At 40.3% G+C, this 18,108-nt stretch overlaps 2 protein-coding genes across 7 annotated transcripts in view; one reads left to right on the top strand and one right to left on the bottom strand.

Annotated features, from left to right (window-relative positions):
• The first annotated feature begins 550 nt into the window (after positions 1-550).
• On the top strand, positions 551-9,066 carry PRICKLE1 (prickle homolog 1 (Drosophila)). Its single transcript, XM_010574068.1, has 7 exons — positions 551-682; positions 2,976-3,089; positions 3,918-4,055; positions 4,533-4,736; positions 5,302-5,488; positions 5,627-6,490; positions 7,842-9,066. Exons 1-7 carry the CDS (start codon positions 551-553, stop codon positions 8,696-8,698), a joined length of 2,496 nt encoding a protein of 831 aa, XP_010572370.1. The 3' UTR covers positions 8,699-9,066.
• Positions 9,067-13,532: 4,466 nt separating this feature from the next.
• Positions 13,533-18,108, bottom strand: part of PPHLN1 (periphilin 1) — a 72,759-nt gene continuing 68,183 nt past the window's right edge. For all 6 annotated transcript variants that reach the window (XM_010574061.1, XM_010574064.1, XM_010574063.1 and 3 more), the window contains one exon: positions 13,533-15,648. In XM_010574061.1, coding sequence (XP_010572363.1) covers positions 15,439-15,648 — 210 coding nt within the window. In that variant the 3' untranslated portion in view covers positions 13,533-15,438. The remainder of the gene's footprint in view (positions 15,649-18,108) is intronic.

Genomic DNA, 18,108 nt, shown 5'->3' with positions numbered 1-18,108 from the left:
CTCTGTGCCTACCTTGTGAAAAACAGGATGCTACTTGCACAACTGTCTTTTCGCAACAATTTCTTTAGTTTTTGACAAGCGGTTGTCATGTCTTTTGTGTTACTAGATTGGTGGTAGTAATGACTTCTGGAAGAGCTCGGGTTGAGCTTAAGAGCTCATTCCTTTTGTTGGTATCTGCTCAATGAGTCTTTCCTAGGTACACCTACATATAACCTGTGATGTGAAACAAGCAGAAGTGTAAAAGATGACAAGCGTTAATATTGAAATACATTGTGGTTGCCAAACGTGGTAGTGTGTGTCTAGTTTTCTTTTTCTTGAGTAGTTTTATTTTTATAGCTCTCTTAAGCACTTTTGAATTGCTTGTAGCAAGTTGTAATGATGCTTCAATCATTTATTGTTCTGGGCAACACAAGGAATACTGAACTGTTGTAAGATCCTTTACACTGATAATTAGTTGTTGCATGTTCAAGTGTATTAAAACTCTGCTAATCTCTTTCTCCAGATCAATTGCTTGATGAGGTGCAGCTGAAATATTTAACGCTTCACACTTATGCCACTGGAGATGGAGCCCAAAGCCAACAATCTCGTTTTTGGGTGTCAGCGAAGCTCCACATCGGATGATGACTCTGGCTGTGCCTTGGAAGAATATGCCTGGGTACCCCCAGGCCTCAGACCAGAGCAGGTATCAACTGTGCTTCTGCATTTTTAAAATAAGCCTTGTAAGGACTGTCTAAGGGAGTGATACGCTGCCTCTACAAGTCTAATTAAATTCTTATAATGTAGAAAACTTAAATTTGTCTAGAACTCTTCTTGTTTTGTTTCCTATTCTAATGAGGCTGTGTTTAGGGAGCTTAAAATCCTCAACACCGAGGAGTTTTAGGTTCCAAAACAAGGTTCCCAGTCAATATTTTTCAGTGAATGTGTGCCACAGAGGTATGTATTCTCAAGTCTAAAAGCAGCATAGAAATTTGCTTTCTCTTTGAAATATGTTATTAGGTTAAATTAAAGCTCATAGCATACCTTGTGGCATTGTGCTACTTGGCCAGTACCTCACTGCACTTGTACAACTCTTTAAATAATTAGGCATTTGACATCTAGAACATCTATGTTACTACAGCGCACATAAATGCAAGTGTTCTGTCACTGTGACAAGTAGTAATATATTTTACGCTTGTTTAAATAGTTGTATGCCTGCCATTTGTTCATGCCAGGATTTCTCTTGTACGATCTCTGGAACCGAAACTCATGGGTTGGTTGGGCTGTTCCTTCCCCTCTCCTCTTTCTTCTTTATAACATCATGGTAATGGAAATAAAAGTGAAATTACTGATGAGCAAGTTGCTGTGGGAGATCAAAATGAACCTCTCATGGTGTTCATTTACTTGATAATATTGCTTGATTTATTGCTATATTTACTTGATGATTGTGCTGAAGCTGTGTACTCAGTAATATCCAGATCTCAGACTTGAGTGTTAAATGGACAGAGTGGCTTTGTAGCATCTGCTAACAGAGGCAGAGCAAGCCTCCTTCAGCTGGCAAGCTAATACAGTCCATAGTTATAAAGGTGCAGAAGATGTCTCCTTTTTGCTATGCAGAGATTTTCTTAATCATGAATAAAGTAACATGTCAGCAGGAATGGCAAATAATGCGCTATTTTTAGGGAAACTCTTTTTATCGCTTACTTAAGCATATATAAGAATCCTGATGAATCAGACCTTAAGGCAAACAGCAAGCTAACGTTCTGCCAGCACAATTAAATGCCCTAAAATATCCTCATAATCCAGCTAGCTTAAACTCACTGAAGATTTTTTTTCCCAAGAAGAATGACTTATTTTGAGAACAGTGCAATAAACTTGAGAAAAGGGTGTAAAGTACCTTTTAAAGCTTCACTTCTTACTGCATGTTGTTATCTTTTCCTGCAGCTTCTTGAAATACAGTCAGTAGTAAGTGAGCTTACAGTAGACTTCTGATGTTTAAATTTTGGTTAAATGAAGACCAAGTCATGTTTCGTACAACCTTTCTCATATAATTTTGATTGCTTCCTGAGTCAAGTGACTGATTACTGCTGCTTTTTCATCAGTCTTGCACAGTAATAAGCTGTTGACCTGAGCGTTATTTCAATCTGGATGGCAAGTAATATTTTTGCCAATAGTCAGCTCTTATTTACAGCCCCAGGCCTCGTGACAAGCTGGAAACTGCATAGGAAAAACAATAAATCTGTAGCTGTTCCACAAAAATATTTTTTGCCATTGGGCTTTGTCATAGTGTTCATTACAGCTTTCCTGTCATAATTTTCTTCCGAAAAAAAAAGAGTGAAGATTGTTAGGTGTGTACACCTAATATTGACTTCTTTATCAAAAACATGCAGCCTGTGAAAATTTTGTAGTTAATTTGCATCTGATTGAAATGTGGCTGGATCCAGCCTCCTCCCAAGGGAAGGATGTTTCCACCTTCTTACCAAAGCCCACATGGAAGCAATGAAAGCTGATGCTTTGGGTGAACCTGATCAGCAGGAGACTACAAAACAGCTTTTGTCTCAACAATGTGTAAAATGCAGAGAGCAAATTAAATTTGTTTATATAGTGGCTGTTTTCTGGAAAGCTTCATACCTTGTGTGGTAAATTGCAGAGGGGAAACTTGGAATTTCCACCGGGTTGTTGACCAGCCCTGAAGGGGGTGGGAATAATGAGAACATTAAATGTGCATAATTTATGATACCCCCCTAATTGTCACTGCAAATTGCATTCCAGAAAAGCAATTCAGCAGCTGGGTGCTAGTTTTATCAGAGACAATTCAGGTTTGCTGAGCTGGTTCATCTGGGTCTCGTATTTCCAGCAGAAACCCTGTCACAGATCTAATGTAGCGTAACCTTCTTCCTTCGTAAACGAGACCCGAGATAAAACAGTAGCTGAAGGACGGTTGCGGTGCTTGGGTGATGCGTGTCCCTCGGTCTGAACTCTGCGTTCCTCCTGGTCAGGTCCAGCTGTATTTCGCCTGCTTGCCAGAGGAGAAGGTCCCTTACGTTAACAGCCCTGGAGAGAAACACCGAATTAAACAACTTCTCTATCAGCTGCCACCCCACGATAATGAGGTAAATACACAATTTAGGATGCACCGTCAGGGCTTAGGTCTCCCTGGCGGCTTTTACATGGAGAATTGCCTACCCGTGTATTTATTACAGGCCTAAACCGTGGCATCTGACCTATAAAGCAGCACGGTGTGTACACTGAGTCCATTGTTTAGCTGTCCGGTTGGCTTGTGTGCAGATAAGAGCTGTCTGGAAGGACACTGCCTTTGCTTGTTAGGGAGGCTGGTGTCACTGCAATAAACTTAACACAAGTTGGTTTTATAGTGTTTGCAGCCACCCACCAATTACCAGGAACCTACAAATTCCTGGAATTGCATTGTAGCACACAAAAAGGATGCTTTGTGATAGTAAAAGGTTTGCATCTCAGATATGCAGTGTAATTTGGAGTAGAAGTGGAAATAACAAACAAGCTCTTTGTAAGGGAAGGGGGCGGGGGTGTCAATACTTAAGATCTTGTGTATACTGCAATACTTAGTTGTGGGCACTTAACCATAAATCTAAAGGACGACGTTATGGCTGATTTAGGTCCGTTCCATTATTTTAGGATGGCAGCAGGTTTTGGTTTGGCTTTTTAAAATCTTATTTCTTGCCTAGACAACTTCTTAGTTTAGTATGGTGGGGTTTTTATCCTGTAATGCAAAATCCCTCTCTGTGCTACTTTTGTATTATGCCATATTAGCTAAACGTTAAGACGGTAGAGAAGACAAGTTGGAAAAGTTTAATGATTGCCAGCACACCTGATGAGTTGCTTGCATATAGGCACTTACTTATTAATCTGTTACTTTAAAAGCTCAGTATCTAAAATAAGTTCTCCTGCATTTTCACTGGAAGGTGAGATACTGCCAGTCTTTAAGTGAAGAAGAAAAGAAGGAACTGCAGATGTTCAGTTCTCAGCGCAAAAAGGAGGCACTCGGCCGGGGCACTATTAAACTACTCTCAAGAGCAGTGATGCATGCGGTTTGTGAACAGGTAATACTACTGGTGCCACAAGCCAGCTAGCGGGCTGAATAATGTAAAACTTGCAGTATCTCAATATTATGTGTAAGCTTATCTCTGTCTATGTTGGAACACCAAAAAAAAAGAGTATTTTTGAAAATGCATGTAAATAGAAAGAAGGTAGTGCTTGCTTAAGCAAAACACAACCTTTGATACAGAGAATGAACTGAATCTTTGATATATTTCCTACCCAAAAAACCCTGTTGCTGACTCATACTAAAGCAATTACAGGTCAAAACCAGGCATATGCTTAAAAAGTGTTGTTATGTATAAAATAAACTTGTATTCACAAAGGGTTTGTCTAGACCAGAATTGAGAATATTTTTTTCCCTCTTGTCAGAATTTTGGAATAAAACCTGCATATTGGGTTTGGTGTTTTAATTTAGTTTAAATGCTAGAAGCTAGTAGTTTGGGATGGTAAGCGTGTTCACTTTCTGGTTTTGTTCCTAGTGTGGTACAAAAGTAAACGGCGGTGAAGTTGCAGTTTTTGCCTCAAGAGCTGGGCCTGGTGTGTGCTGGCATCCCTCATGTTTTGTGTGCTTCACATGTAATGAGCTGCTCGTTGACCTTATCTACTTCTACCAAGATGGGAAAATTCACTGTGGCAGGCACCACGCTGAACTTCTCAAACCTCGATGTTCAGCCTGCGATGAGGTAAATAATTCACATTTTACAGCCAATCTACACTCCTGTTGTTAACAAACTGCATCACTTGGGCAATTACTAACTTCAGCTGCATTCATTTAGGAAGTCAGGACTCCGCTACATAGATATGTTTGAAGGCTGAGGTGTTTCATTTCTTGTCAAATTGGCAATATTACAAGCAATGTGACGGTATTTAGAAAGCACGTGCCTGTTTGTATTTAGAACTGAATCTTGTAGATTGAATTAGAAAACGGATCTGTACAAGTACTCCAAAATATCATCCTGATAGCAGCTTCTTTAATGGTTGAGTTCTTATGTTATCTTTTTAAAGAGAAAAAAAACCCAATACATTTTTTCTTTTTTGTTTTGTTTTTGGTTTTTTTTTTGTTATAGAAAAGGTCAGAGTGCTGCAGTCGCTGTGGGAGAGTGTTGTTTCTATCTTTGTATTCAAAAGGCAGCTAAATAAAAATAAGTTTAGCATGCGAACTGCACAATTAGGGTATTTTGTATGCTTCAACTCACAAGGTGAGGTTTTGGCCACTTAACTAAAAGTTTACTTTTTATCTGTGAAAAGATCATTTTTGCTGATGAGTGTACAGAAGCTGAGGGTCGCCACTGGCACATGAAGCACTTCTGTTGCCTCGAGTGTGAAACAATCCTGGGTGGACAGAGATATATCATGAAGGATGGGCGACCATTCTGCTGTAACTGTTTTGAATCTCTCTATGCGGAATACTGTGAGACCTGTGGGGAACACATTGGTAAGTATGTCCTTTTTAAGCATTAAACTTATAAATAAGGGAAAGCCAATTTATGAAATTATTTCACATTCCAGAAGTGTGGATTCTGCAAGTGATTTTTCTGAGAAACCCAAAGCATTGGTTTTTCTCCCTTTCCAGGTGTTGACCATGCTCAGATGACCTATGATGGACAGCACTGGCATGCCACGGAGACTTGCTTTTCTTGTGCTCAGTGCAAGACCTCTTTGCTTGGCTGCCCTTTCCTTCCAAAGCAAGGGCAGATTTACTGTTCAAAAACCTGCAGCTTGGGAGAGGACGTTCATGCCTCCGACTCTTCCGATTCTGCATTTCAGTCTGCTCGATCTAGAGATTCCAGGAGGAGCGTTCGCATGGGAAAAAGCAGCCGGTCAGCCGACCAGTGCCGCCAGTCTCTCCTCCTCTCACCGGCCCTCAATTACAAATTTCCTGGCCTTTCAGGCAATGCTGACGATACTCTTTCTCGTAAGCTGGATGACTTAAGCCTTTCAAGGGAAGAGGCAAGCTTTGTTAACGAAGACTTCTGGAAAGGAAGAGTAGAGCAGGAAATGCCTGAAGACCCTGAAGAATGGGCTGAACACGAAGACTACATGACTCAACTTCTTCTGAAGTTTGGTGATAAAAGCCTCTTCCAGCAGCCTGCTGAAGTAGACATTAGATCAAGTGAACACTGGATTTCTGACAGCATGGTCAAGAGCAAGTTGGACTTGAAAAAAAATAATCCAAGCCTAGCAAGTAAGAAGTATCAGTCAGACATGTACTGGGCCCAGTCACAAGATGGCTTGGGTGACTCTGCCTATGGCAGCCACCCAGGCCCTGCCAGCAGCAGGAAAATCCAGGAGCTAGACATGGAACACGGGGCGTCAGGATACAAACACGACCAAACTCCATGGTATGGAGGTTCGCTTGAATGTTTGTCTGACCTGAAACAGCAAGAGCAAAGTGTTCGAGACTCAATGGATTCTTTGGCTTTGTCCAACATAACAGGTAACGGGGGAAAAATTGACTGGTTTTGATGGAGAGGTCCACCAAAGCATGCGTGTTGGAGTATTTTGAACTTTTTGTGTCTGTAATTTCTAAGCACATATTCTTCCACAAGACTACATTTCTGCTACTCAAATTCTATTTAAATTCTTCTCCTTTCCTTCTGAATTCCCTTTCCTTTGCTTGTAACAAAAAAAAATCCATAATGTTAAACAGAGTAAGAATGGTCTTGAACTATCCATTTGTTATATACAAACCACCGCTTTAAGCAAATGAAGATGATTTTTTTTTTCCATACCTTAAGTACAAGAAGTTGCATTACATACTAGGATAATATTAAAGATAATCTGCAAAACACTTTAGGTAATTTCCTGATTTGCTTGTAAAAATATGTAGAAAATCTGAAAGGATCATAAACTTCTTAGCCTTAGGAAATGAGATTTATGAGATTATCTTTCTCCATTGACTAAGGAGAAACTGATAATCCACTTTTGTGAACCTCCTTGTCAAACGTGATTGAAATTAGCCAAAGGGATAAAAGTCAGATATGCCAAGTGTGTGCATGTGTGTGTGCGTTAACCTTCCTTTCCTATTTCCCTACAAAAAACCCAAACCTGGGAGTTAGGTATGAGAGACCCATTTTAAAAGTTGTCCTATCCTCATCTCCATTCCTTTCTTTCTGTAACCTGAATTATTGTAGCTACTCGTGTAGCTCAGGCCTGACCCCATGCTCCATTGCGCAAGCAGTAATGAAGGAACTAATGAGGGGAGTTTGGTTCAGGGGGCACAGGAGGAGGAGGAGGAACTAGAGGTATTGCACCTGGGAAGGTCACAGGGCAGAGGACATTGCTGTTGTGGAAGCGAAGGGTCATCGGACACAAACCGGGAGTAAAGCAGGCGAGCTTACTGCTGCTGATTTTTGGAGGATAAGGATCCTTCTTTGCAAGGCACTAAGCCTAGCTTTCCTGTAGCAACAGCTGGAATACTGAATTAAGTGATACCAGAAACATGAAATATTTAGCCTTAAAAATGGCAAGCATGGACTGTAGAATAATTTTAAGTAATTCTTTTTTCTTAGAGGCTTAGTTGTATGCGTTTACAATTTTTAAACTCATTAAATTTCTTCCGCTCTTGATGTCCTAATGTTAGCTAATTCTTTGGTAATCAGAGCTAATACTTAAACATTTTAAGTCAAAACAAAGCTTGTTCTTCTGTGAAGCTAGTCCTTTTGGTAATAGTTCCAAAAACCACTAATAAGGTCTGCTTTACTGAAATGTTTACTGTTTTGTTACAATACTTATCTCTCTGATAGTCCTCTCATTTTCTTTTCCTCCTGTCTCCATTCCCACTGCAGGGGCTTCAATGGATGGAGAAGGCAAGCCACGGCCATCTCTCTACTCTTTGCAAACTTTCCAAGAACTGGAGGTAGAGGACTGTGAGAAAATGAGCAACATGGGAACTCTGAATTCTTCAATGCTCCACCGGAGCACAGAGTCCTTGAAGAGCCTGAGCTCAGAGTTGTGTCAGGAAAAGGTCTTGCCAGAGGAAAAGCCAGTGCATATGCCTGTACTAAGAAGATCTAAATCCCAGTCTAGACCGCAGCAAGTGAAGTTTTCGGATGACGTTATTGATAATGGAAGTTACGAGAATGTTGAAATACGTCAGCCTCCAATGAGTGAAAGGACACGTAGGCGCGTTTACCATTTTGAAGAGCGTGGAAATCGGCCTTCTCATCATCGTAGAAGAAGTAGGAAGTCTCGTTCAGATAATGCACTTAACTTGGCCACAGAAAGAAGATGCTCTCCAAGAGAGAGATTTCGTTATTACTCCCCTCAGGATCATGAAAAATTTATTCAAAATAGAAGCTCACGTGAGATTCGGGCATATATTCAAAATGCGGAGCTGTACGGACAATATGCCCATACTAGGTCTGATTATGCACTGCGGAATCAGGTGGTTGATAAATTTTTTGGATTGTATGGTGACGAAGATGACTCCTGGTGTTCAACTTCATCCTCGTCATCGGATTCTGAAGAGGAAGGATATTTTCTAGGACAGCCAATTCCACAGCCACGATCACTGAGATATCCGTACTATACAGATGACCTTTCTGGTCCAACTACTGCGTTATCTAGTTCTCAGTTTGGACAAAGGACAACCAAATCAAAGAAGAAGAGGGGACACAAAGGAAAAAATTGCATCATTTCTTAATTTGTTTTTAACAGTTGGGAAGACCAGTCAACTCCGTAGCTCCAGTCTGAACCACATCTTTTTATATTAATAATTGTACTTAGGCAAGTTGCTAAGGTTCTTAATGCTTTGCCAGTGTAAATGATAACCCTGCCAGAGTTTACATTGTACAAGTAACATTCAGAAATGTCACCATGCCGAATGATGATCTGCTCAGATATTGCTAGGTTTACATAATATGTTTCAGCTGTCAAAATACTGTTACTGCAGTTCTCGATACAGACGTTTTGTAGACATTTTATTTTATGCTCGCTATTCACCTATGTTGAATTATCTGAGAGAGGGGATTCAACAAAGATCAATAAATACAATTGTCAGTCCTGTGCTGTAGCTATACCCACGCAGGGTGATCTTTGACTTTTTCCTCTTAACCACCAAGAAAAAGAAGGCTCTGTACTATGCCCTTTCTTCATTGATAAAGCTCACTCTTCCTCCTTGAAGTTTCCTTACAAAAACTGGATTATTTTTTTTAATTTGGGAAAACGCTCCTTTTCCAAAGAGTCCGCTATTAAGGAGGCAAAAATCAGAATGTGGGAGCTGAAATGCTTGAGGCCTTGATGTATCCTAAAGCAGCCGTAAATGGTTTATATGTTTAACTTTCATGTTTTTCCTTCCGCAGCTTTTTAAGAATGCCATCCCTCTGTAAGGGTTGGGGGGTTTTTTTGTGCTTGTTTAAAGGAAGATATTAATTGAGCTGCTGGAATTGGATTTAGCTGCCAACACATGATGATGTTTTTTAGGCTGTGCCCCCCACCCCCCAGCAGTGAAAGAGAGAGAGGTACAACTGCTGGAGTCCTTTGCTCAGGCATGTAACCCCATTTAAGTCAATGAATCTACTTACGTAACAAATACTTTCATAAGGGCTTAAAGGATTAGGCTCCAGAATTGTGTCTTTTCAAATGCATTATCCAGGTTTTAAAATGTATTAGCTGCAATTCTAAATCAAAAAACATTGATATTTATAATGTAGTATTTCATAGGCTTAAATGTATTCATAATTTAACAGTGCAAATACTAATGTACATATTGTACAGTTAAAATTTTAAAAGCTGAATATTTTTATATCCCTGAATTTGAAGAAGTTTGTTACAATATCAAACTAGATTTGTTAGGGATTTAACAGCAGCATTATGGAGGAAATATTGCTTGTATTTTAGTCAGGGGTTTTAAGTTGAAAAATATTGAAAAATGTTTAGTGCAAAACAGCTTAATTTTGTCTACTAGGTATTAAAAGCTCTGTATGCATGGTGGGGCTATGTAAATACTCTCTAAACTATGGCCCTCTTAATCTTGCAAGTGTTATTTATGGGTCAAGCAAAATGTAAACTATATAAATGTAAAAACCACACAAGCCTGGAATATATCAGTACAACAAATATGCAACTCCTGTGGTTGTGGATTTTTTTTTTTTAAATTATTGTTCCACTCCTTGTCCAAAAATAGTTTCTGAAGTTCACTTACATAAAGGAAGAGAAATGCTGGGTGGTTGTAGAATGCAAGCGGGCAAAAACCTATGAAGTAGTAGGTCATCCCAGAAGTTGCCTTGAACTCATATGAGGAGTAGGAGCTATTTTAAGTTACAATAAACTTCTTCCAGTTTTTTAGATAAAGGGCAGAAATCTGTTACTTGAATTAACAGTGACATCCACCAATTAAGATAGTAAATGCTAAAGCCATTGGCTTTCTGACCACCTGAAGGAAGGTAATTAATGAAATAACAGATGCTTCTTACTAAAAAAGCCTGGTAAATTGAACTAAGCTTGCCCTTCTTGAGGATGTAGAAGTTTGGAAATAAAAGCAGCTAGAAGAAGGGGAGGGAATGGACACACACGAGTATTGGCTTACACCAAAGAAAACGAAGCTATTGCTAAGGCTAAACCAAACTAGCAGTTACTTGCTTGTATTTTTCAGGGTAAAATAAGCAAATGATCCTTTACTCCCAGAGGTGGTATTCACCATATAAGCCACTCTTCTAGTACAAACAAGTCTTGTGTACATAAAAGCTGATCAAAGTAATACCGTGCTACATCGTGTGGGCCAATGGGCGGCTCATGGGATGCTTCCAGCTGGCGGGCTGCTCTGGTGGCTCAGGCAGCGTTTGCTTCCCTAGCAGCCAAATGCCTCTTGTGCTTAAGTGTCTTACAACCCCCAGACTGCCAGGACTTCCAGGACTTGAGGAGAGATGCCGACTTGTTAATACTTTGCCCAGGATGCTCAAACAATGATTGGGACCTTCCATTCTTACCCGCATTTCCAAATGCAGGGAACCAGGATCCTCAGAAACAAAACGCTCTGTCTGCTTGCTACTGCCGTCTCCTTTTTGGAGCAAGTAACTGTCTCGCGGAGAAACGTCTCCACCGATAGTTCTGATCTTACACCATCTCCTGAGGTACAGCGTATGTACTCTCCCAGGGTGTAATGTCTTAGGGAGTGTTAGATGATAGAAGTTCTCCACAGATTGTTAGTTGCTTCCTAATACTTTCTTGTTTAAAAAAAAACCCAACACCCAACTGTTCAACACAGATCTCTAAACTGCCTCATTTACAAACTATCTTCAGAGTTAACTTTCACATTACCTCCCTCTAAAGCTCAAACTAAATCTCTTCCCCCTGCCCTTACACAAAACCCAAGGATAACTGAGGGCTAAATGTCATTGCTGGGGCACTGTGAACTCCCTGCTCCCGCAGAGGCTCGGGGTACTTCAAAATGAGTGATATAAGTAATGACACTTCCCACCACCACCTTTTATAGCATTATTTTTCAGCTGGAAGCTTTGGCAGCAGATAGAGACCTTTCCTTGTACTCAGTTTTACTCAGAAAAAAAATTGAGAGGCGCGTTTGTCCGTGCAAACAATAGTGCTTGTAGGTAGTGCTGCTCTCCTGCTGAACAGCGTCAATTCTTCCAGCCCGAGGCAGGCGCTCTGACCTGTTTTCCCTCAAGACCAGGCTCAGCCAAGGAAGGTTTGGTTGCACAGCACGATGCCTAGGGGAGCAGTGCTCCAGCGTTGTTGCCTTCCAGTGGTTAAGCAGCTTGTTCAGAGCTAGTTTAGATATTTTCTAATGCTCTGAGGCACATACTTCTCCCTTACCTCCGCTGGGGTGCAGGACCGCAAGTCATTAACAGCATTAAAAAACATTTAGAAAGCTTCATTTTGCTGCGGACTGGACTGTTAAGAGACATTCATGTCAGGGGAAGAATAAGAGGTACTTGTAAGCACACTTAATGAAAGATGGGTCAACTTGTATTTTTATCCACTTTAAAAATTAGACACTAAGTTTAAAGATGGCTAAACAACTTTTAGTTTTTTCAGCTTGACATAAACAATTTCTACTTCATTATTTTTGATACTTCTTGTGAGAAATGTGTCTAATTGGTTTTTCCACCTTTATATATGAAGTGAAGGGTATGGGATACAGCGTATGCTACCAGCACAAGACTCAGATACAGTCACCAAAGCTGTAAATTCTGTTTTGTGTTATTAGAAGAAGCACCTAGAGTCCAAGTGGAGCTTATACCCTGGTAGGCACCTAAGCATCACGCAGCTGCTCACTCACTACCTGCCCAGTGGGATGGGGGTCTCTCATCTCAGAAGGGTTAAAGTAAGAAAACTCATGGGTTGAGATAAAGACAGTTTAATAAGTAAAAAACCCAAACCAAACCAAACAAAAAAACCAAACCACTAAGTGATAAAAAAAAACCAGTTACTCTCCATCAGCCAACCAATACCTAGCTAGTCCCTGAGCAACAGCAGCCCCGAAAAACTTCTCCAACCCCAGCCATGTTATTGCTGATCATGACATCCTATGGTCTGGGATCTCCCTTGGGTCAGTTGGGGTCGGCTGTCCCGGCTGTGTGTCCCCCCCAACCCCTTGTGCCCACCCCCCAGCCTCCTCGCTGGTGGGGTGGGGGGAGAAGCAGAAAAGCCCTTGGCTCTGGGTGAGCACTGCTCAGCGGTGACGGAAACATCCTGGGGTTATCGACACTGTTTCCAGCACAAATCCAAAGCATAGCCCCATACCAGCTACTATGAAGAAAATTAACTCTATCACAGCCAAAACCAGTACAACCTTCATGATGGTGAGAAATACTAGGGCAATACATTATCCTCATCAAAAGAGGAAACCTTGCACAGAAAACGGGGTCACAAGTTACTCCGTCCTTCTCCACAGGAGGGTCACCAAGATGGTCAGAGGCAAGACTTACGAGGAGGGGCTGAGGTCACTTGGCTTGTTCATCTTGGAGAAGGGAAGGCTGAGGGGTGACCTCATCGCTGAAGGGTGACCTCATCGCAGTCTACACCTTCCCCACGGTGGGCAGCGGAGGGGCAGGTGCTGATCTCCTCTCTGGTGACCAGCGACAGGACACGAGGAGATGGAATGAAGCTGCGTCAGGGATAGTTCAGCTTGGACGTTAGGAAAAGGTTCTTCACTGAGAGGGTGGTCGGTCGCTGGAACAGGCTCCCCAGGGAAGCGGTCGCAGTTCCAAGCCTGTCAGGGTTCAAGGAGAGTCTAGACAACACTCTTAGTCATATGGTTTAATTATGGGTCCCTTCCAACTCCAGATATTCTGTGATTGTAAGCTTAGGTCTTACTTTGCAGAAGAACACTTGAAAAATCAGATACTTTTATCATAGTAAATGTAATCAGGCTTCTAACAAAGGAGACCCCTAACAAACTGTACAGTAATAATGGACATTTTTAGTCAAAAATATATTAAACACAATTTCAGTATTTTTTTCATTAGCATTTCTAACCCAGAGCAGAAACTCTGACGTAACACCCTGAAGGCTCTGGGTCCTGTAGACAAGTAGTGAAGCACCGTAGTTACACTTCTGCCTCAGGGAAGACTTTGCCTGTGGTTTCATGACTGATCTCGGTAAACCAGGTTGTTGCCAGAAGGGGCGGGTCAGGTACAGCTACTGTGCCACAACAGGTTGCCTCTTCCCCCCTCTCCCTCCCCAAATTAGCATCCTGTAGGATCTGTGAGCTGATTCCCACTCACTGTGCAGCCCACACAATCCCAGGTGCCAACAAGGTAAGGTGCAGGTCATCTCCTTTGAACAACGTGAACTCTTAGAAACCAACAAAAGCCAACTACAAAACCACACCCTACCGACATAAAAACTAATCAGGCACCTCGGGAACCTGATGTAATATATATTTAATATACCGTATCAAGATTTGCATGTGTAAGATGCTGTGATACATACAGTACCTTGTACATGCAAAATCATTGCTATTTCATTTACTTTTCTGCACACCATTCTGATGAAATCGGAGAAGCTACCTTGTTAAGGGGGCTGAATTCAATGACACTTAATTTTAAAATACTGTGCACTTGGGAAATGGTGAGCTTTGGTCATTAGAGTCCTTTTACAGAGTTTCAAGTGTTTCTAAATGCAAATGTATACAAAACAATCGTGCTTACACTTACCTGTTTGTGATTATGACTCAAATTATCCCTTTCCTAAAACATTCATAAAAACCAGTACCTTATTAAATGTAAAGCTGTACACAGTCCAATAGTCAGGATACCATCAATGAGTCCTAAATATTTTTCATCTCTGACAAGTAATCATGTAGCATTGGCAGCCTCTTGACTCTCCCTCAACCACTGTTCCCCAACTACAAGTCCCTCTACCAGGTCAAAAGTGGTGCCAGATATTACCCAGAATCACCTAGGGTTGAAATGATGATGAATTTGGGGTCTTAGGGTTCAATTTCACGTTACACCTAATCCAAAGCAACTTGGAATTACTACAGAGATGGTCGTGCTCGCTTTCCTTGCCCCACTTTGCCACCCCAAATTCCTGCTCATTCTTGATGCCAGAAATAAAGACTACACACAGCCTCCTAATTGTTAGAACTGATGGATGACAAGTGGTGAGAAGGCGTAAGGGGGGAGAGGGAGAGAGTAGGAGAAGGGACCTTTCCCTGCTCAATGGCTGCCTGCAGTTACACTCTGGAAGGTGTAGTCAAAAACATAACAAAGGAAACGTTTAGTAGCAAATAGTAACAAAACCTGGAATTCATCCTACATAATATTGCTTGCTAGTGAATGACTCGTGATATGGAAAACACCAAGATTTAAAAGGCATTTGCAGAACCTGCAATTAGAACAAAAATACAGCACTTCTTATATCAAGTAGTTTGAGTTGCTCTGGCAGTCAGAGACTGGAGATAACACCTAGTGTAATTATACAGAATTAATCTGAAGTTTAAAATTAAACTATAATAAATAAATCATAGTTGCAACCAATTTTGCAAGTCTTCCCTTCCTATAGTGTATATGAAAACAAGACATATTTCTGCTTAAGTTGAGGAATGAAGAACTGCTTCTTGTTATTTTAATAAAAAATACAGTGTTTGAAGTTACACTTATAAACATCAAAACGTAAGTGTACATACATTGGACTGAACATTTTTTCCTAGGTAACTGTGTAAAGGTTTCAAAAATAGTTTGTCACTTTACAGCATTTTTGAAAAGAACATCCTTTGAAAGGAATATATGTCAACAAGTACAGGTAGGAAGAATACAATTGTGGAGACCACAGTGAACAAGATATAGTCACCTGAGCTACTGCAAAGGAGCGCAGGCCTTGGGTTCAAATCTCCAACAAGATCTCCTCTTTCCCCGCAGAAAACAGATTTATGTATTATGGCATACACAATGCAGAGGATCTGAAAGGGTATTTTTGTCCTTAGTATGAGCCCTCTTTGAAGGATTCTGATAGATCTTGATTGGCAGCATCGTACTGAGCAATGAAATGTTTGAGTTCTTCAATGCATCGCTCACCTATTTCATGTAAATTCTGCCTCAGGGCAAACTGAATGGACTTCTCTAATGATGGATCTTTATCAATTAGCATCTTCACTACCATGCCAAAGGTTTCACAGTCTTGTCTGTAGACCTAGAAAGAACACATTTTAGAAAGTGATTAAATGCAAGACTCTTTACATTAACACACCAACAGCCCTCATTGAATTAGGTGCTACTGCAGATCCAACCCAAACAAAGAATATTGGATTTAACACAAGTTTCAACTCCAAGATGTATTTGCCTTTTCTTCTCTTCTGACCTGCGCTAACACAGATGTAACTAGTTCAGAACTATCTGGATACAAGAAATAACTCTTATTGGAAGAAATGCCTTAAAGAGAGATTAAGTTCCTTTTGCAGCAATATTTAATGAATAATGGCAAAGTGCAAATGCTAAACCAGATTTTCATTGCAAATATATGCAAAATTAATTTAACTGTGGCATCTCTAGCACTGAAATCTTCATACAAAGCACCAATAATTTAGTTTGTAATCTTTCCTAATCCTTTAAATACAAGTTGTGCTTAAATAAATTCACCAAATTATGTTTGTTTGTTTGTTGGATATCTGTTTCTCGTAGAAGTCCTTGACAAATACGACTTTAATTAGTTTGACTGCATTGGCGATTCAGCCACAAAGGATAAGAGAAGTGCTGGCAGTGGTTTACGTGAACCTGTCTGATCTTGTACTGCAGGGAATGAAGAGTTTGCAAGTCAGTTAGGTACCACAGTTGAGGAGAAGTAACTTCTCCTTATCACTGCAACTGTTTTCCAAACAAATATCTGACTGTGCTCTTAGGCGGTTTTCAAAGTAAATAGTGGCCTTTCAATTTTTTTTTTTTTTTTCTTTGGATTCCAGCTAAGGTTATTAATCTAAACACCCACCAAAAAAAGAACTTGTCAAAGTCTTCCAACTGCCAGATGCAGTTCATTTTCACACCTTTTGGCCAATTTCCATTTAGAAAATATGCTAGCTTTTTGAATGAAGATAAGTAAGTTTTGTATCTCAGTACGTTTTTTAGGAGAAAAAAAAGCTAAAATGTTGATATTCCTCAAAGCATGATTATCGTCTAGTATTGTGTGATTGTGTTAGAACTTGTTTTTTTACAGAGATGTGTGACCCTTTCCTCCCACATTTATCTATATTGTGGACACAAAACATACAACTGTATATAAGCAATTTCCCATTAGTAAAAAAGAAAGAAAAAAACAAACAAAAAAACCCCACAACCGAACACCACTACACTGTTTTATTCATAAGGACCAGTCCAAGGGCAGCTCAAGCATATTCATGTCAGAGGAGCAGTAAAAAAAAAACAACAAAAAAACAAAAAAATAAAACAAAACCAACATTCTCCACACAAATTAAACTATTCTCAGAAACACACTGATTTAACATGATACCTTTAATACAGTTCTCACATGTTTGATAGTATATTCTATAAAAATAGTTTAAGATGAGACCCACTTTTCAAATACTGGTTGGCAAATAAAAGAAAACCTTTTGGAAGAAACTCATTTTCAATAAAGATTAAGTCAAAAAGAGTGCAGCCCAAACCAAACTGGTGCTCAACATCTTAAGTGTGGAACCGGTGTGCACGTGGCATTTTTTCTGAGAGGGAGTTTGTTTCCTGCTTTGTATGTTTAGTTCTTTGGCAGTAAAATATCAGCACAAAACCCAGACTCTCAGAGTTCATGTTCCATAGCAAGTAAAACACTGCACTTGCTAAGAGAACTTCAAACAGAGTAAATTGCGGTTACTTTTTTTTCTGACTCTTTCCAAGGAAAAAGCTCAGGAAGAATTGCTGTCTCTGATTAGCCATATGACAGACAGATGGTATTGCACTTACGGATAACCCGTGCCTTTCAAGTGCTTGCAGCACGCTTGCTAGCACCTTCACAGAATGATTTCTGAAAAGTTTTTTCTCCCCAGAGCCATTATGTTTTGGGGGAAAGAGTTCAAAACTTTGGTTTTTTTCCTCCTACTGATTGCATGTCTATTTGTCCTATTTTATCACCTTTGAAGTGGTCAGACCAAGGATGTGTGAATGATCTTCCACAGGTAAGCAAACCTGGTAACTGTCAGTCTTCAGAGGACGCTGTGCAACACTGGCACGAGTGAAATCCTGACACTAATAGAGAATAGACACATCGCCTCATCTTCTGCACGGGAAGGCACCCAACGCTACAACTGAAGGAAACACACTACTTTTAATCAGTCTTCAAATTAATGGCAAATACTGCTATCTGCTGTTTCTCTCACACACCACAAAGAACTAACCCCGATGAAATTCTCTGACCCTTAGCCTATAAATATTAGCTCAACCTAAGTACATTTTTCTTCAAAACTTTCACAAAAGACGACTTGGAGGAAAATCAAAAGAGCCATCGTCGTCACTGCGTCTGGAGTCAGAAGTCACTTTGCTGTCACAACCACCTGAAAACTAAACACCTTCATACACGAGATGAACGTTTTCAACACTTTGTGACAAAAGACTCTTAAAAAAATAGAACTGACCTAAAATAGGGGAAGAGGGCGAAGGTGGAGCAGGA

This window comes from Haliaeetus leucocephalus, unplaced genomic scaffold (assembly GCF_000737465.1).
Source record: "Haliaeetus leucocephalus isolate CR32 unplaced genomic scaffold, Haliaeetus_leucocephalus-4.0 Scaffold406, whole genome shotgun sequence".
In the NCBI taxonomy this organism is placed as follows: domain Eukaryota; kingdom Metazoa; phylum Chordata; class Aves; order Accipitriformes; family Accipitridae; genus Haliaeetus; species Haliaeetus leucocephalus.
This window is presented reverse-complemented; position numbering and strand designations above follow the sequence as displayed.